Below are 20,292 nucleotides of genomic sequence, written 5' to 3'. Positions count from 1 at the left end.
AACAAGTCCCACAGCTTTGCTTCATGGCCTGCTTGGGTCTTCAGTCTTGGAACAGCTTAACCCAAAAAAGAGGGTTCAATGCTACAATGCTATCTATCATCTGAAGCGTTATCAAACACCATGTTATTGAGACAAGAGTATAAGGGAGCCCAGCACTGAGGTTTATTCCCCACAAGGAGAAGAGATCAAAAGGTTTATGGCACCAGGGGAAAAGAAGCCAAGAAGTTCACTACATACTTGGAGGACAGTGAGCAAGGAAGACAGCATCTGGGCAGCCAAAGCTTGTTGCTTAATGAACAATCACTGATGTAAATCCCCATCATGCCACAGGCAACATGCATGATTACAGGGCACACAGAAGAGGCTTTTGCCTCTACAGACTTCTATATTTCAATGACTATGACACCCTAGAGAACTTAATTGGAAGAACATTATTAAGATTGTAAAGTGAGGTACTTAAATTAGGAAATATGGGGCCTAAGGTGCTCTTTCCAGCCTCACTCATGCCGTGGTGCAATCCTTATTTGCCCAGTCAAGTATTATTTCTCCACTGGACTCCTGCAGTACACAGTAGACTGGAGAGTTGTCATTTCCTTCAGTATTATAATCTGTTTCTTTGCTCCATACCTCACGGTTTCCTCAAACTGTTCAAGTCTCGCTCGGGGCAGAAATAAAAATTTTCTTACAGACTTCTCTGTGGCCTCTGCATTCTTAACTTAGAGTGATTCACAGATGTTAATTATCTTATCTCCATAATGAAGCTGTGAAAGGAGAGTGTATCATTAACCCCACATTACAGCTTGTGAGTTGAAGCACAAAGAGATGCAGGTCAAAAGTAACTGCTAATTTCGTTTGCCTACACTGGAACACTCACAGCCTGCTTTCTCCTCGTTTTTGGAAGCCTGACATTGAAAACTCAATAACGTTCTGTGTGTAGCTGCCTACATTTTAACAAGCAGTATACTGGAAAAGCCAAATTTCCCCACCAGTTCTCCAGCAGTTGTCCTCGGGGTTGCAAGCTGTAGATTCACCACACAGACAGACTCTTCTGTTAGAGGAGGCACAGAACCAGGAACAAAGTTGGGTTACCATGCACAACCCTTCTTGAAACCAAGGGAATGAGGGATGCTTAACTAGTGGGTTTTACAGGTATGTCCTAGTAGAAGAGGAATAATTCACTCTATCCCACAAACATTTTCAGTATTAATGCAAATTTGGGACAGAGCTGGGGGAAAGGTACTGTGATTGGAATAGACCCTCTTCATTTTTCTCACCCCAAGTGCCCATTTCTGCTTCATTCAAAATCAGGAGCATCTTTGTCTTTTTCTGCCTGGGACTAGAGAGAGATGTAGCTGGCTTTCATGTCCCTGAATCTGCCCAGGTTGTTCCCAAATCAGATCCTACAGCATGCTCACTGCAGGTAGAATTTAAAGGTGATTTAGCTGCTAAATGTCTGTTTAGCATCTGCAGGCTCCAGGGTTTCAGATGTATGGCCCAGTTTCGTTGAATGTTCACAGGATCGACAGAAGTCACTCACCTGCTTTAGCAGGGCATGCACTTGCAGGCTTCAAGCCCTCAAACTAAACCATGAAAACTCCGTGTTAAAATAAAAAATAAATAAATAAATAAAAGCAAAAGAGAAGAGCCTAGATGTTTATCCCACAGGCAAAACAACCGTAAAAAAAGCCTGGGATAAATTTATCCTATCCTCCTTTCTGAAGATAGCTGAACTGCTTCGTTTTACACTTTCTACTTAAAAAAAAAAAAAAAAAAAAAAAAAAAAAAAACAGCCTAAAGCAGACACACAGCACGGAAAATTTCCGCCTAAACAGTTAATAGTTGGTGAAGTATAAGCAGCTGGAGACAGTCTTGTACACAATGTAAGTATTGTTGTAGGACTACCCTACATACAGAGCTGTGGCCCAGGGTGCCTTTCCCCAGCACACCCGCTGCCACTGCCTCCACTCCAGACTCACACTGGTGGCTCCACAGCCCAATGCCAGTTGCTCAACAGTTTCTCTATTTCTGCTTTATGCAGGACTAAATAAACCCAATATAAGGGAGGGAGTTATGCAACACCTTGAATCCAAGCTACAACTCTCTATATGTACGTGCAGTCGGTCCCTTACACTTCATGATCTCTGTTATCCTTATCTATTGTGGGTGTACCACGTACCTTTTAACTGGTTAATTACTCTGTCCGTGAATTGGGCACAGTCTCTAGTCATTAGCAAGCATCATGTGTTCACAACGCATTATGTGTCTTGGAAAGCTGCATCTGGATATGGTGCATCTTCCTCTTACAATGCCAGGGGTCTCTTGCACAAACCCCCTTATTCTTTTGATGGACATTAGACAGCTTGCTCATTAGTCTAGTACCTAATTGCTTATCAGTCACACTCTCTAGCTCCTCATTACTTTACTTGCACAGCTACCATAATTAGATTTCACATTTCTTTAGACTCTCGTGGCATTGTTTTAGCTTACTGAGGAGGAACTCATAGAACAAACATATTATAAATTGTCTTCTATAATTATCATGTTCATTATAACATATATCACATGTATAGAGAGAGACATGCTGCTGAGGCAAACTCAGCCCTCTCCAGAGGAGTGTTCAAGACTGCTCCTCCATTGTGGTGATGATGTTCCAGGAGCACCTCTGAGCACTTATTTGTCAGTTTTAACTTCTGTGAGGCTTCACCCATCAGTGACCCTCCGCTTACAAATCATGCCTGACTGCATCATTTTCTACCTCTCACCCCACCGCCGCATACCTCTACCACAAAACAAAGCTTTCAGATCTGCTCACTGCAGAGATGCAAATTCTTTTAGGCAGAAACATGAATTTGGTGTTTAGTACAGCAGCAAACAAGAAAGTCACTCGAGCCACCAGCTCTTTGTAATTTTGGATAATGCAGATTTTATGCTTTTCTTTTTTGTCTAATTTGATACATTTCTTCAGCAATTCTTTTCTAAGCCTCAAGCTCTTTTTTGAGGTCATTGTACATATTTATTGCTGTGCTTAAAAAGTAACAACAATTCATGGAACTTTGCAAAACAGGATTCTGCATACTCTCGGACTAAATGATTTTTCTCCTGGAGATCTTATGTGAAAAAAATGCTGGTTTCCATATATCCGTTCAGTTCCAGATGTAAAACTTACTGGGTGGCTTGCAAAACCAGGCACTTCCTTTTAAAGTGAATGAAATAACTAATTGCGCCAGGCAATTAAACTTAAAAAGGCAGAAATAACTCCCATCAAATTCAAAAAGAGCCATATTGGCATAAGCAAAATCTTTATAAGTAAGTAAACCAAACAGAGCTGAGGACGGTGTATTTTATTCACTGTTTTAGGTGTAGCTATAGAGACTGCATGTGGTTTCCAGATCACCTTATCACGATGTTGTTCCGCGTGTACATAGTTGCAGGTGACATCTGGGGAGGCTGACTGGCTACATCTCAAAAATAGGCAAACAATCAGCATTGGGTTATTGGGAGGATGTGTTCCTTAGTCATGGAAAAATAACTCAGCTTTCCTTGCTTCTTCCCTGGGCTGCCGCCAGGTCCAGGTCCAGGTCATAGCATCCAGCTCCCACCCTGCATGGTCCTTTCTCGGGCCTGATCAGTGAACAGTAAACTGAAAATTGGATACAAACACCATATGTGAAAGATGCATAGTTGTTGTAGGAATGTTTTGTAGCTCTGGGGGTCAAAAAAAATGGCAGATTCAGAGAAAATCCTGGTGGCAAGATTCTTCCCTTGACCGCATAAAGCAATCTGATATAATGCAGAGCCACACCTCAAACTGATGAAATGCAGCCAAATATAGTTATAGAAAACCTTAAAACCAAGGTCCTGGGTAAAATATTAAAGAGCACCTAAATGATTTAGGAACCAAATTTCCACTAGTCCCCAGGCTTCTGAAAAGTTTGCTTCCTGTCTACTTTGTATGAATACTTAAAATCTTTACAAATTTCTTCAGTCAAAACATTCCCCTCTTTACTGTTGTGTGCCTCTCACCTGCCTTGCTCTGCCCCAGAGCTTGGTGCATCCCAAGGAGCAACGTGTAGGTACTTTGAAACTAAAAATGGTCCATCGAAAGCCATCTCACTGAAGATGGAGACAGTGAAGAGAAGTTTAACCACAGTTAACCACAGCTATCCACAGCCCCACCTGGAGTCGGGAAAGGGAGACGATCGCACAGGGAGGATCAAGGAGAGTGATCCCATGGATCTCACTGCTGCTTTGCTGTCTTCTGTCCCAGGGACCCTGTGCCATGCAGAAATAAAATCTTGGGCTCAGCCAACGCAGGTTTCTCATGTAAAAGAGCTGAAGTTAAGCTTTTTAACCCAGAAGATGGTCTGGCCTTTATTGAAGTCAGAGGAACCAGCTTCCAGAGCTGTCATCTCAAATGTATGTGTTTCCCATATGCGGGAAGCACAAAGCAGGTGGAGGCAGCAGGACAGTGATGCCGCCACCGGGACACAGCCCTCAAGCCCCAAAAGCTGCAAGCTGCTCCTCAGAAGCAGCAAGCGGGAGACAGGACACAGTTGAAACACAGAGCTTGACCTCCTGCCTTGACAAGGGCAGCTTGCGAGGCAGATGTGGTGGCCTCGAGGCATGGGGACAGGTGCCAGCCTCCTCTGGTGCAAACAGCAGAAAGGGGACATGGCAGCAAGGACCAAGAGGAGCTAGCCATGCGGCTGCAGGGAAGATGCAGGAGGGGGTCAACAAGCTGAGCAAGCAAGCAGACTTCTGCTTTTCCCAAGGGAAAGCTGCAGCTCCTGCCAGTGTGAGTCTGGAAGGCCCAGATGGAGGCCCGCACACAGCACGGTTAAGGTTAATGTGATCCAGACCAAACTGACAAAGTCAAGCACCAATGGCTCCCCAAAAGCCTTGCCGTTGCAACGCTCCCTTTTCCACCTGGGCTTCAGAGTTGCGGAAGGAGCTCGCTGGGGCCCGGCCCCTTGCTCGGCCCCTCCGCGCGGCCTGCGCGCTCGCCAGCAGTGAATAGAGCGCACGGCCTGGCAGGCGGCCAAGCGCAGCGGCCGCCGGCGCCCGGGCGCTCCCTGCGCTCTCGCGGCGTGCCGAGCTGCAGTGACACGAGGCACGCTCCCGCTCATCAGCACGCTCCTGCTCATCGGCCGCGGCCGCACGGGAGGAGGAGAGACCGAGCCTTGCACAGCTGGGGGGCTCCGGCTTCGCGTGATTGAGATGGAGGATGGGGGAGCGCGGGGGGAGGCTAGAGACGAGAGGGAGGAAGGGACACTTCTCTGGCTTAACTCATGAGCCTCAAAGTGGTTTTGTGCCCATGCGGTCCCTTGTAACCTCTTGAAAACAACCAAAGAAGTCCCAAATTATCCAACAGGGCCACATAACCATCTCAAGGATCAGAAGCTGTAACACAGTGCCCAGGCTAACTAACCTTGCTGTGGCATGATTAGCTTGAGTGTAGCACCATGCTAATGCCACTTTTCTGTTTCCAGGACCCAAGTGAGGATTATTCTTCAGGGTTTCTCCCTGCCATATGGGTGTATCAGAGAACTGTGGCATGGATCCTGTGGATCAGATAAAACCCAAAAGTGCAGGCTTGAGGGGTGAGAAATTAGTCAAGCAGGATGAGATACAGTGAATCCTGACAGCAGGGGAACAGAGACATAGGAGAGATATTTGCCTGGGCATATGCGTAACTATATGTAAGAATATGATCTTGCTAGAAAAGACTTACTTAAGAAATAGTAGGAAGGAGATAAATCCTAATGAGCGACATGGCCGTGTTTGCTTAGTGCAGGTGATACTCTCTAATCAGGGGCAGTGGAAAGACACCCAAGAGGGGACTTTGTACACCAAGTAATATGGGACCTGTCCCTCAAAGAAATTAGTGGAGCCCATCACAACAGACACACATAAGTGATCACAGGGGACTGCCTTCCTCTGTGGTAGCTGAAAGGTAGATTACTTCAACTATTCATCATTTATAAGAGTTTAAATTCCCAAACAGACCTTCACGGAGGAGAACATGAATAAGGCCCAGGAGGCCAGATATACCAGCCAGGACACCTTCAAATTGAAATGAAAGACATCTCAAACTGGTACCAAAATCACCCAGCCAGGTGTACTAGAATAGCCACAGAGGGGTAAGAACAATTTTCACAGGCAGAGAAGCTGTGTGGCTCCCCTGTTAACTAGTCTGTCCCCTCCTACCTGATCTGAGAGGACCTCAAGCTCTGGAGAGGGTGGGCATTTCTTCTGAAAGTCCACATCAGGGCCTGCTGTGAATTGTCACTCTGCTACCTGCACCCCCTAAAACCAATGTCACCCAGGCAAAGCAGCCAGAAAGGATCTATGTTATAAAGCTTGTTCCTTCTGAAGGACGCCTCTGATCTGGTAACAATCTGGATAGGTAAATAGCAGGACCTACACTGTTGCGTCTGTCAAACTTACTGTCTGCAATGTATTTGTCTTTACAATAATTTTATGAGGTAAGGAAATGCATCTGGGGGCATGAGGAGCTGAGTCCAACCATAGCTGAAGTCCATATCAAAGCTAAAATTTAAGTCTATAAATCCCTCTGCACTTGATGGCAGTTGAGTGCCTAAATACCCCAAACCTCAATGAATCTGGGCCTCATTAACTTGCTCCGAACCACAAAGATGAGAACTCAGCCTGGGTACCTGCCTGGCATTTTATCATCTTAAAAACCTCACCTATCTCTTCCTGGGCACAGATGGTGTAAAGAAAGCTGGAAAAGAGCCGGGGCAGGGAGGGGGGTTGCAGAGAGGGGAGCAGACAAAAGAAATGCCAGCAGGTGCCTGATTCCTTTACATCAAGACCTAAGGCTATGCAAGACTATAGGCTGAGTTGTGGGATAGGAGGCAGAAACTCCCATCAAGCTGCCTTGCAGACTTTTTCATCACTTGGAACAGGCAAAACCAACTGGGAGCACCCCAAAAGGACCCCAGAAGACCCCCGGCTGCAGGCCATGCAGGAATGTGCTGTTCAAGGGATACCTCCGGGCAGCATGCACGAGGCCCACGCTGTGTCGGGAATGTGAAGAACTGGTCTTTTGTTTAACTCTCCTTTGTTTTAACCTCTTGAATCAAAGACTCCAGCTGCTACTCCGGGAGAGGCTAGAAATTAATCCAATTAAAAAATAAATTCCCTGTGGAATCAAAACTGCTTGCCAGGTGGGGGGTACGTGCAAGTGATTTCTTTATTCTAAGCAACAAACTCATTTTTATAACCCCTGTTTTACAGAGGGGAGAGACAGGGAGGGAAGCATATGAAGTAAATATAAGAAACAAATGATCGGGGTGATTTATAACCCCAGTACCAAACTGCAACTGAGAGGAAGGATTGCAGCCTCCGGCTTCTATAGACTACATGGCCAGAGACAGATGCACAATGCTGCATGCTACCCTCAAACACAAACAGTCATAGAACAACAAAACCTTTTGCCGCTCCGTTCCAGTCTTTTGTTTTCTGGGGGTTTGGTCGGCCCAGGCTTGTGGAGCTTGACAGGTTAACCCCACACTTCCTTGGTTGCGACAGAAATGATTAAACAGGGACGATTGTTTAGGTCGGGAAGCAGAAGGAATTCCTTTGTTTTTGCAGATCACTCAACGGCAGCAGAGCCCACCATGAGGCCAAAGAGGCAGGGTCTGTGAGTGAAGCCGGAGGGCTTTGTGCCAGGGAGAGCATTCGTGCCACTTCTCTTCAGGCTCGGGGACACGGCTGCGGTGGGGGCAGGGATGAATTGCATCCCAGCTTCATGGTTGGAGAAAGGTCTGCTGGACCTTCTGGGTCCACATGTAAGCAGTACCAGCAGGAGACCATGCCTTCATAGTCCAATTTCTTCTCCTACCCTGCCAGGCTGAGGAAAGTCTCAGCAAAGCCCTCCATCCTAGGGCATGTGCTATGAAGGGATCCCAGCCCGTTGTCCCAAGGTCTTGCAGACATCCTGCAGCAGAATCTGGGGGAATCATGGCCAAGGAGAGAGAGGACTTTCCATACCCAGGGCTTGGTGTCCCTAAGCTCTCCTGGGAAAGGGGATGCCAGCTCTCCTTAAAGCCTGGGTGGCTTTCATGTCCTCGTGCATTTAAGTTGCATACCAAGGTATATATCTTACCTGCACACCCAGGCCCAAGATTGAATGATCTGAAAGCCTCCTGGTTTATCTTCATTGACAGAAGTCACTAGAGAGAGTCCCAGGCATCTGATAAGGGGAAGAAAGTCTTACCCTGTCATGGGACACATGCGAGCATGTATTGCTGTAGAAAGAGGCTAATGATGAAGAGGCACAGAGCTCCTAAGAGCTTGTCTTCAGCCAGCCAGAGAAGGGATGGGCAATGGGAGATCTCCGTCATCCTCCTAAGACCACAGTTATTTGGGAAGGACTTGCCCATATAAACTGTTTCTCAGGACTGAATCAGAATCAGGGGAACATCACAACTAGGGAACAGGTGCTTCTGAAAATAATAATAATAACAATAATGAGGTTAAAATTAAAAAAAAAAAAAAAGCAAGGAGCAAGTTCCTGAGCACCATTCTGACTTGGTTCCTGGTGACATCGGGTCAATGATCTAAGACCATTTTCACTCTTTGGAAGCAAAATATTGCCCTGGGATCTCAGGGATAGGAGGTCTTTTCTTATTTTTGTCCTTTGCCTGACACCCACCTCTCAGAGCAGCTTTGATGTCTGTGTCAAAGCAGCAGAGGAAGGAGCTTGTTAGCAAAGATCAGACCTCTGGACACTGAGAAATGCCTCCTTCTTTGCAGGCTCTGAGTTTCCGCAACAACGCTAAGTGCAAGAAAGCTGGTAAATTATTAAAGCAACCTTGCAACAGCTCCGGAGAAACCACCAGTGCCGCAGATTCAAAGGGAAGGCTGTGGTGTGAGAATCCCCATTAGTAACAATACGCACAGTTTGCAGGAACATATGTCCCCGCATGGAGCAATCAGCCAATGTGGGCTGTTTAGCCATAATATTTCAAAGAAGCGCTTTTAACACAGCCGATCCGTATGTTTATTTTTGAGCTGCAAAACTGAATTCTTACCCAGCCCTTCAGAACATTTCTCTGGTGGACTCGATCCAAAATATTGGGGAGAAGGCTTTGCTCCAGCAGGGCAGCTGATATATGTATTTTTTTAACTCAAAGTCACAACTGGTGGGGAAAAAAAAAAAAAAAAAAAAAAAAAAGAATAGTCAGGACAGGAAGGAAGTGCATTTTGTCCTCTAAAAAGACAAGAAGAGCTAGATCCCACCAGGGACCCATCAAGAAAGCGATCTTATAGAAAGAGCAGGACAGGATGGGGACAGATAGGAAAGGAGTAATTTCCAGGCCTCTCCTGGTGTGAATATTTGAGGATACATTGAATATAGACCTCTTTCCAACATCACTTGAAGAGTGCATGGGAAGCAAACGCAGGTCCTGTTTTATTGATTGATTGTTTGATTGATTTTTAATAAAGAATAAGCGCTCCTTTCGGAACAGCATTCCCTGCCTGTGCAGGGGATCGGGAGGGGGGAGGAACAGGGCGGGGGACACGGGTGGAAGGTCTGGTCTCCTGGCCTGCTCGGTCTAATCCTAATTAAAAATAAATTACATGCTGCTCGGGACTTGAAATGGCAAAAGATAATCCCGTTAGGCGCGCGGGGCCGCCCCGCCGCCCGCTCCCGCGGCCCCGTTCCCAGGCGCGCCGGCCCCGCCGCACCGCGGGCGCGGAGCCCTTCCGCGGGGAGCGGGGGGGAAAGGGGGCGCCGGGCTCGGCGCCAGCGCAGCGCCCTCCCCGCCGCGAGTGCCGATGCGCTGCCCAAATCCCCTTTCCCTGAGCGCGAGGCGCAGCGGGGGCGGCCCCGCTCGCGTGCCGCGCAACCCCGCGCAGCCCCGCGCAACCCCGCGCAGCCCCGCACAACCCAGCGCAGCCCCGCGCAGCGCGGCCGCCCTCCCCGTGCAGCCCCCCGCAGCCCCGCGCAGCCCCGCGCAGCCCCGCGCAGCGCAGCCGCTTTCCCCGCGCAGCCCCGCGCAGCGCAGTCGCTGCCCGCTCCGCTTTGTGCGGGCGCTTCCTGCGTGGAGCCCCCTTTTGTCCGAGGTTTTCGGACCGGACGGGGTTTGGAGCAGGGGGGAGGGAGGAGAGAGGGGGGCTCCGCGTTTAGTTCGCCCCCTTTTCCTTTAAAGCGCCTCTCTGAGGTACCCTGAGACTTGGGGAGTGTGAAGGAGGCACGGGGCCGGGGGTAGGAAAAAGAGGGAAGGGAAAGAGGAAAGGAAGGAAGAAAGAAGGAAAGAGGGAGGGAAGACTGCAAGGAAGAGGGAAAGGAGGAAGAAAAAATGGAAGAAAGGGGGAAAAAAAGGAAAGGAAAAATGAAGGAACGACATAGAGAAGGGAGAAGGAAAGCAGAGAGGAAAAAAGGGGAGGAAGCGGGGAAGGAAAGATGAGAGGGGAGAGACAGAGGGGAGGAAGGAAAAGTCCTTTTCCAGGCGCACGTCTGGAAGACACTTCCATGTGACCCCCGCGCCGGTTCCATGGGTTCCCTAGCTGCCCGGGTAGGTTTCCTGCACCAGGACCGAGTCCAAACAGGCACCGGGACCGGCACCGGGATCGGGCCGAGGGCTGGGATCGGGTGCAGGGCCGGGGAGCTCGGGCGCGCTCCGCGCTTCGGCTCTGCCCGGGCAGATGGTTTCGTTCCCCCCCGGTCCGTGCCAGGTTTCAGCCTCATGCTGTTATTTTGTTCTTCTGGAACGAGACTAGTGTTGCTTCCCAGAGAGGCCCTATTAGGACAAAAAAGAAAATCCTGTGAATAGGCGTAACAGGGCACCAGGAGGGATAGGTCTTAAATGTATTTTAATATGAGCCGGGCATTGTGTGTAATTCAGCGCTCATCATCGTTTAGTCAAAGAGTTATGGCAGTGATTGGGAATGAATAGAGGGACATAATGGATACATGTGGCGTTTGCTCATTATATTCAACTTAGTCCAACTCCTCTGTGGAAACTGTTCAACTTTCTCTCCCTTTAGCCTGTCATAGAGAAATAATACAGACATTGGTTCCTCAAATGGGATAGCCTGCCATGCTATTATATTTCTACAGCTAACGAGGGCTTCATAAGCCTTTGATACAGCCTGATCTTTGAAACCTTTCCAAATCTCCTCGAGCTTATGCTAAATCCTATTTGGAACTTCGTTTTTTTTTTCCTTTCTTTCTTTCTTTTTTTTTCCCTTTTCGCCTGCTAGTGCCCAAAAGGCTTAAGACACCCGGGCGATGACATGCATACTAAAGCGTGCGCGGGGACACCTCCTGAAAAGGCGGCTCACGGCGCTGATCACAGGCGCTCTCACGCGAGCGACACAGCGAGCGCGGCCGCGCACGCTAGGGCCACCCGCCCCCCTGCTCCGCATCCCCCGCCGGGTCCTCCCCCCGTCCCCGGCCCGCTCCGCGGCCCGCGCCCGCGCAGCGCCCGCGCGCACCTGCGCGGCAGCGGGGCGCTCGGCGGGCGCCCTTAACAAACCCCGCCGGGGCGGTTTTACACCCGTGCCAGCTCCGACGGGGGGGTGGGTTAGGGAGGGAGAATTAAAAAAAAAAAAAAAAAAAAGAAACGGGGTGGAAAAAGGAAAAATAAAAAGAATGGGAGCGGGGGACAACAAAGGCGCGCTCCGCGATTGTCCCGCCGTGCCGCCTCCCTAAGCCCTTTCCACATTAAAGGGATTTTCTGGGAGGCTCCGCGCCGCGCTGCTCGCCTCCCATTGGCCGCCCCGCCCCGGCCATTTGCATCGCGCCGTCTATTAAAGGCGCGGAGGCGGCGCGGACGGGCGCAGACGGTGGCGGAGGGTGCGCGCCGAGCGTCCCGTCCCGTCCCGCGCGTCCCGTCTCGCACCGCACGTCCCGTCCCATCCCGTCCGGTCCCGTCCCGTCCTGCCGCCCCAAGGCATGAACCCCGCCGCCCACCACCCACTGCGGCTGCTCGCCCTCGGCTACCTGCTGGCCGTGGCGCTCGGCAAGACGGTGAGGTACCGCACGGACGAGGAGGGCGCGCCGGGCACCGTCATCGGCACGCTGGCTGATGAGATGCCCGTGAAGGCGCCGGGCGAGATGAGCTTCCGACTGATGCGGCAGTTCAGCAACAGCTCGCTGGTGCGGGTGCGCGAGGAGGACGGGCAGCTGAGCATCGGCGACGCGGGGCTGGACCGCGAGCGGCTGTGCGGGCAGGCCCCGCAGTGCGTCCTCGCCTTCGACGTGGTGAGCTGCTGGCAGGAGCGCTACCGCCTGGTGCATGTGGAGCTGGAGGTGCGCGACATCAATGACAACGCGCCGCGCTTCCCTCGCGCGCAGATGGCGCTGGAGGTGTCTGAGAGCGCCGCGCCCGGCACCCGGCTCCCGCTGGAGGTGGCCGTGGATGAGGACGTGGGCTCCAACTCCATCCAGAGCTTCCAGGTGTCCCTCAACAGCCACTTCGGTGTGGAGGCGCAGACACGGGCGGACGGGGCGCGCTGCGCTGATCTGGTGCTGCTCCAGGAGCTCGACCGCGAGCGCCAGCCCACCTACACACTGGAGCTGGTGGCCAAGGACGGTGGCAGTCCAGCGCGCTCCGGCACGGCCACCGTGCATGTCCGTGTGCTTGATGCCAATGACAACAGCCCCACCTTTGCGCAGAGCTCAGTCACAGTGGAGCTGCCCGAGGACGCACAGCCCGGCTCCCTGCTGCTTGACCTGGATGCCGATGACCCCGATGAGGGCCCCAATGGCGAAGTCGTCTACACCTTTGGCAGCCAGGTGCCCCCTGAGGCGCGGCGGCTCTTCCGCCTCGATCCGCGCTCAGGCCGCCTCACGCTGGAGGCTGCCGTGGACTACGAGCGCACCCGCACCTACGAGCTGGATGTGCGTGCCCAGGACCGTGGCGCCAGCCCCCGCGCCGCCACCTGCACAGTCATCGTGCGCCTCACCGATGTCAACGACAACGCACCGCGCATCAGCATCAGCGCCCTCCGCGGTGCCGCCAGCACCACCGGGGTGGCCTATGTCAGTGAGGCTGCCGCCAGCGAGAGCTTCGTGGCGCTCGTCAGTGCCACGGACCGCGACTCGGGCGCCAACGGGCAGGTGCGCTGCAGCCTCCGCGGGCATGACCACTTCGCCCTGCAGCGCGCCTATGAGGACAGCTACATGATAGTCACCACAGCAGCACTGGACCGCGAGCGCATCCCCGAGTACAACCTCACTGTGGTGGCTGAAGACCTGGGCTCGCCGCCCTTCAAGACCGTGCGCCAATACACAGTGCGGGTGAGCGACGAGAACGACAATGCCCCGCTTTTCGCTAAGCCCCTCTACGAGGTGGCTGTGCCAGAGAACAACCCCCCTGGCGCCTACATCACCACTGTGGTGGCCCGCGACCCCGACCTTGGCCACAATGGCAAAGTCACCTACCGTCTGCTAGACACCCAGGTCATGGGGGCCCCCATCTCCACCTATGTCTCAGTGGACCCCGCTACTGGGGCCATCTATGCCCTCAGGACATTCAACTACGAGATCCTTAAGCAGCTGGACCTGAGGATCCAGGCCACTGATGGGGGTTCCCCACAGCTCTCCAGTAGCACTCTTGTCAAGGTGAGAATGGTGGACCAGAATGACAACCCACCCGTCATCATCCACCCGGTGCTCACCAATGGGTCAGTAGAAATTGGTGTATCCAGCAAGACGTCCCGCGACTCCCTTGTGGCCCAGATCAAAGCCCGAGATGCAGATGATGGGACCAATGCTGAGCTCACCTTTGCCTTCCTCGAGGAGCCTCAGCAGGACCTTTTCACCATCAACCCAAGCACCGGGGACATTGTGCTGAAGGGTGACCTCTCTGAAGAGCTGGGACAACTGTTCAAGGTCATTCTCACTGTGACAGACAACGGCAGACCACCCCTGGCCACAACTGCCACCATCAACTTTCTAGTGACCGCCACGGCTCCTTCCAGTATCCAGGAGATAGTCAAGCCCAGCTCCTGGGAAGGAAAAGCTACGCAGTGGGACATCCCTCTGATTGTGATCATTGTCCTGGCAGGCAGCTGCACCCTCCTCCTGGTGGCCATAATCACAATTGCCACCACCTGCAACAGGCGCAAGAAGGGGAATGAGATGAAAAACAACAGTTCCTTGAAGGAGCAGATAGACATCTGCCACCTGGAGAAGGGTCGGCAGGAGGACAGCAGCCAGAGGGGAAACGTGTTTGAAGTACGAACCTTTCCCAGCAAAACCTCCTTCACGAGCTCCGATTCTTCCCCAGCTGCCGAAGAGATCTCCGCTTCTGAAAACGGCAGTGACAGCGCTTGCCTCTATGAGGGTCAGAAGCGGCCCCGAGGAACGAACGGGGAGGTGAGGCTCTGCCGCGCTCTGCTGTGCTCCCTCTCCGATGGGCAAAGCGGGAAGGGGGCTGGAAGGGGGGGTCTCGGGTGGCATGAACTACGGATGTGTAGTTCTGATGTTGATTTATCAGTTATTATTTCTCTCCTCCTTTGATCCCCTCCCTGCAGGCTTTTGCTGCCACTCCAAGCTACAGCAAGGAACCCGCCCCTGCCGTGGCTGTTTGGAAGGGACATTCGTTCAACACCATCTCCGGGCGAGAGGCAGAAAAGTTCAGTGGCAAAGACAGTGGCAAAGGCGACAGCGATTTTAATGACAGTGACTCGGATATCAGTGGAGATGCCCTGAAGAAGGATCTCATCACGCACATGCAAAATGGTAAGGACTCGGTCCCTCCCCAGCATGAGCCCCTGGCTGGCCCGTCCGTACAGGCAGACAGGGAGGGCACAGAGAGACCCCTCTCTGCGGCACCGTGACTAGCTGGGGCGTTGCAAAGGGCAGCGTAACTCTCCCTTTAGGAGCTGCATGACTTAAACTGCCTGCCTCTTCACAGCAGGCTGCTAAGTGGTGATTTCTTTCCGTGCCGCGCACCCAGTGGAAATTAGCAGATGCTGGAAATGCTGTAGTTTTTTTTTTTCCTCCCCAAAGAGCTCCCTTTCAAGTTAGAGTTGTGAGCCACATCCATAGCAAAATGACATAGCTGTAGCTTCCCAAGTGTGCTTTTCAGCTGTGCCCTAGAGCATCATTTCCTTGACTCCCACTGTCGCAGCATTGAATGATCCTATGACTGCTAGCTCTTGTTTACGAGTGGCACGGATCTCCTTCTAGGGTAACAACAGGTTTCTCGTTCTTTGTTTAGGACTATGGGCCTGTACTGCTGAGTGCAAGATCCTGGGTCATTCGGACCGCTGCTGGAGCCCCTCCTGTGGCCGAGCCAACTCTCATCCGTCTCCTCATCCTTCAGCACCTCTCTCCACCTTCTGCAAAAGCACATCTTTGCCCAGGGATCCCCTTCGCAGAGACAACTTTTACCAGGCGCAGCTGCCCAAGACGGTGGGGCTCCAGAGTGTCTACGAGAAAGTCCTACACAGGGACTTTGACCGGACAATCACGCTGCTCTCCCCTCCACGTCCTGCAAGGCTTCCAGACCTTCAGGAGATCGGGGTGCCCCTCTACCCAGCCCCTTCAACTAGATATCTGGCTCCCCAGACTGACGACGCTGAGAAAGTGTAGCTCTCCACACTCCCCGAGTCCGAGTGCACACATCCATACACGCACACGACTAGGTCACTTCCAAGAGCCTTTAAGTTATTGACCAGACCCAGTGTTGTACATGTAAATATGCAAGATGTGCCTTAAAAATGAAGCTGTTGGGAAAGATGTCCAATCACAACAGTACTGTTTGGTATTTGCAAACAAAAATTGTTTGTAGTTAATGTAATTTTTATGAAATGTGCAGTATTTAAGCTTTTCATGTTTTTTCTCTTCTACACTTTCTTTTCTTCTTTCCTTTTTTTTTTTTTTTTTTTGCTTTTAGTTCATCCATGGCCTGCCATTTTTGTAGTGTTTTTAACCTGTATATTGTGTAATGTAATGTTTGTATATAATGAAAATTGGTTATATTTTTATATAATTAAAGCTTAAAAAATGGGAATTCTTGCCAAAGGAACTGTCTGAAAGACACAATAATAATTATTAATAATAATATCCTGAATATATAAAATCTTGTAAGGGAAATTCCTCTTTCACCATGTAATAATAACGTAAGCAACCTAGTGTACTGAAAAGTTTGCCTTGCCAAGTGTGACTTGTATTTCTTGAATCTGTGGTCAATTTAAAGTTAAATGTTATTTAATTACCTTTGGTTTCTGTAACCTGTGTCACTGATAAACACTAATAAAGGTTTTGTGATGTGTTGGAGGGAGCTGTTCCTGACTTTCATCCTTCAAAGCTTATAGGTCTTTACAAGCAAAATAGTTTGGGCAGAGACATGTGGTGGGGGGGAGTGTGAATGATGCTACTTTTAGTCTCACTCTTTCTTCATCTTAAGCAATATATCTCTAGAGATTTAGCCCCAGAGATTTTAATGATGGGTTACATAGGAGTGAAGGCTGAGTGACAGAGCTAGCCACCACCCGGCTCTTCCAGCAAGATCCTTCACTTCCATTCCAGCAAGATCCTTCACCTCCAAGGTGGAGATCAGTGTTAACCACCAAAGCCAAAACTCAATTAACTTAAGTGTCCATGATGTGAAGGTATCTCACTTGAGCGCTTTGTTTTCTGGTATAGCCAAAACATTGATTTGAGCTGCACAGGAGTGTGTTTGTATCTTGCTGAAGCAGCCTTGCTAACAGACAATAGAATGAGTGTGTCTGTGTGTGTGTATATGCACATATATACCAAAAGACTGGATAGGTTTATACTTTGCATGAAATAGAGAAAGAACAGCTCTCAATTGCACTGAGCTTGTGCCTGTGATAAATCTCTTGTTCCTCCCCACCTCCAAAATGACAAAGGCCTGAGAAAAAATATTTCCATCTTTGAACTTCCTTCGCCTCAAAGACTCAAGCTGAAAAGCAAGTCTTAAATCCTTGCACTGAAGTCATGAATAGAGTAGCATTTAATGAAACAAGCTGAAGCCTGAGCATTTCTTCTTCTGTTTAAAATGCTTATCCCAGAGAGAATTTTTTACAGAGATTTTAAAATTAGAATTAAACTTTTTTTCCAGAAGGAAGAACTGCTCATTTATAGTATATAATTTCACAGGTCTTGTTAGACATCACGTCTCAAAAAGCAAGTAGAAAGCAACATCTCACCTGCTCTTAACGAAATGAAATTTCCTTTCTCCACTGACTTCCAGCTTTCCTAACCTTGCACAGCAAGAGTGATAGAGCCTGACTGACCTTCATGCATACACATTCGGGGTTTCAACAGGGGCTTCATAAAAGAAGCTGCATGAAGATTTGTGGTGTGCAGACAGCATTAGAGGCTCTGCTGTAGTGCACATATTTGAAGAGAATTGAAATCAGGCAAGACTGGGCTGTGAAGCAATGTGAGTGATATAGCTTTTATGGTCAGGAAAATGGATGAGTATATGCGGTGACTTATCTGAAACCTGGTAGTAAAAATCACGATGCATCTAATTAACTAAGAGGTTCATCCTGTTTTGGTAAATTTAGAGCTGAAGTTTGGGCTCAGTGTTGGGTGCTGAAAAGGAAGGCTCAGAGCCTTTATGCCAGCTAATCATCAGTGATTCAAAGCAGCAAGCCTGAATGTGAAGTAATTAGTCATAACTTTGAGTGCAGGGAGGAAAAGTCTTTCTGTCAAAAAAAAAGCAGGGCAGTCTGATAAGTTGGTTGCTCATGATCTAGTTCAAACGCCTGGTTGTGTACTGCAGTACTTACTTTCAAAGCAAGTCCCCTGCCTCTCGTGGGCAAGAGCTGGTGGAAAGCAGAGACAACTGAAGGACAGGTCTTCCTATTGGGTTGAGACTCTTGGTCACAGTGTTTTCTGTAACAATATAAGTATGCATCTGCACAGGGATGTTCATTGGTCCTCGCTGCCTAGCCTTGAGTTTCATCTATCTGAATCTGAGGCATCCATTTGAAAAAAAAAAAAAAAAGAGAGAGAGAGAGAGAACTCCAAACACCTATTTTTCCTCTCAGAGCAGCTTTCAGCAAACCAATGGAGTCTCATCTGGGCTTGAGATCTGGAGTCTGCCTGTTATGAAATTTCACATGCTCCCCACAAACTGTGGGATTCTTCTGCCAGAATGAGAAAACTGAAATTTCAGTGTTTCAGTCTGAACTAATCACTTTACGGTAGCTCCCTTCCTAGTCAGTGGAGAGATACCGACCCCTTCTGAGAATCTCGTTTCTTGGCTTGTAGAGATGTAGTTGGAACAGTGCAGATGAATCACCACCTGAGGCTCCTGTTGACCTCCTTTTGACTGTAAAGGGCTAGGGGGACCAGCCCAGACTGCTTTTACTATTAGATGCCTGAAATTAGGTGAGAAAAGGCCACCTCAGGCTCTATCAACTAACAGCACAAATCATCCAGAGTACAGATGAGCAAAGAGAGGATTTCTTAGCTTCTTAGTCCCTTTAATCAAACACATGTTCTGTTGCTACCATTTCAATGTGTATGTCCTAGTTTATATTTTTGCTTTTTGAATAATATAATCACTTTTTTGTTGTCGTTGTTAAATTACTTCAGAAATTAATGCAGGACTACCAATTAAATTCCATTTATTAACATATTATGGTGTGGCATCAGCCCTGTGTCACAAGATGGAGAAGAGACTGCATTGCTGCACAACCTATCATGTCTCACAACCTCTCCATCATGGAGAGCTTCCCTCTCCAGCGTTTCCTTCCCCAGCTCAGACAGCAGAGCTGCTATGCAGGGTATGGAGATGGAGCAGGAACACAGGGCTAGAAGACTCTTTTATTGAGCCAGCCTTAATTCCATGGCCTTAATTAGTTACACCAGCTGGAGTTTGCAAAAGCTCTAACACAACCATGCACTTCTGCTCCCACAGAAGTCTCTGCTAGTCATCCACAGCTAAGCAAGGCACTCTTGGCTCCCTTCAGCAATATACTCTTTCAGCGCATGAATCATCTTCTCCTAAATCAGACATCTAAAATACATCTGGTGTATTACTCTGAGAAGTTCCTGCTTCTACCCTTCCATCCCTATAGGCAGCCTGAAGTTGCTGTAGATGTTTACCATGTGGACAACCAATACTAAGCGCAGCAAGTCCTACCCCATATGCTTTCAAACACTGCCAGGCAGTGTTTGCCATGTCACCTTCTAATCTGAGCATATTCACAGTGTAGCAAAATGAGATGGCTGTAACCAAAATCTTGTTTGAAACATCTTCAGATGAAGATACTCACCAGTAGCATCAACCCAAGCCTTCTGAGACCAGCAGACACAAAAAAACATATGACGTCATTGTTCGCTTTTTGTAAGAAAGATAGAAGTGAGCAATTCTTGCATTCTCTTTTCAAGAAATTATATATGAAGTTGTAGTTATAATACCCAGGACCCATGACAGCAATGCTATTACAGCACTGCCATGAAGTATGTTGTCTACTGAGTACCCTAGAGATGTTCTGGGCCCATGGACTTTCAGACAAAACTGTGGAGACCTGGGCAAGGCACAGTAGAAGCAGGACTGCCTGCTCTAGGCACTAGAAAGAGAGGAGCTTCAAGTGAACCTAAAAACTAGTCATCAAGGCCTTGAACCAGGACAGTAGAAAATCTGCTCTCTAAATTCTTATTCTGATCCCTGGTCAAAGACTAATTGCAGTAAAACATGCAAACAAACCAAGCAAACAATGTCAAGCTCCTGCTGACCTATTCTTCTTCTCTCCCTGGATTCTTTCATATCTTCATCAGAATGCTTTATCTTCAATGATCTTTGGTGAAGACAAACACCATCCATGAGGAGACTAAACTCTGATTTCTGAAGGGCATGCTCTAGATGCAGAATAACTAGTAAAAGGGAGTGGCAACAGACAGGTTTTTAAATGAACATGCCTGACACATCTGGGCTGGGAATTTAATTCCATCATCTCAACATGTGCAACGAACACTCAGAAAACTCAGTTTGGACCAAGCCCTGAAGGCAGAGACACCAGGGTAGGATTCAGCTGAAGATTCAGGCAGGCATGTTTTTTGGGTCCAAATTTTAGGTGTCTATATGAAAGGTGGGCATATAAGCTCTCATGATAGTCAATGGTGAGATAGCCAGTGGTGGTCTGGAGACCTGTCCAGTTCATCTCACAGCCAGGGCCTGAATTCTCCTAGCAGAATTTCCCTCTAGTCTTGCCTTATTGCCCTCACTATCTTGCCATGGTATATAGTATCAGATTAGACACCTGTCTTATACATAGACATGAATATTGTGGATACTGAAATTTAGATGAGCACGCTTCCACCCT

The 20,292-nt window shown here is 49.2% G+C and overlaps 1 protein-coding gene across 1 annotated transcript; it reads left to right on the top strand.

Moving 5' to 3' along the window:
• Positions 1–11,929: 11,929 nt before the first annotated feature.
• Positions 11,930–16,218, top strand: PCDH8 (protocadherin 8). The gene is made up of 3 exons (XM_088530949.1): positions 11,930–14,356; positions 14,515–14,722; positions 15,204–16,218. Exons 1-3 carry the CDS (start codon positions 11,930–11,932, stop codon positions 15,575–15,577), a joined length of 3,009 nt encoding a protein of 1,002 aa, XP_088387075.1. The 3' UTR covers positions 15,578–16,218.
• Positions 16,219–20,292: the final 4,074 nt, after the last annotated feature.

Source organism: Tinamus guttatus, unplaced genomic scaffold (assembly GCF_059628265.1).
Source record: "Tinamus guttatus ecotype Peru unplaced genomic scaffold, ASM5962826v1 Tinamus_guttatus_pri_ptg000394l, whole genome shotgun sequence".
NCBI classification, from domain to species: Eukaryota; Metazoa; Chordata; class Aves; order Tinamiformes; family Tinamidae; genus Tinamus; species Tinamus guttatus.
The sequence above is the reverse complement of the archived record's forward strand: the minus strand, read 5'-3'. Positions and strand labels throughout refer to the sequence as shown.

Bases quoted from the DNA above. Each gene is read 5' to 3' on its own strand.
- PCDH8 (XM_088530949.1), top strand. From the start codon at position 11,930: ATGAACCCCGCCGCCCACCACCCACTGCGGCTGCTCGCCCTCGGCTAC. The intron at 14,357-14,514 runs GTGAGGCTCTGC...CCCTCCCTGCAG, and splicing joins CCCGAGGAACGAACGGGGAG to GCTTTTGCTGCCACTCCAAG. The intron at 14,723-15,203 runs GTAAGGACTCGG...TTCTTTGTTTAG, and splicing joins CATCACGCACATGCAAAATG to GACTATGGGCCTGTACTGCT.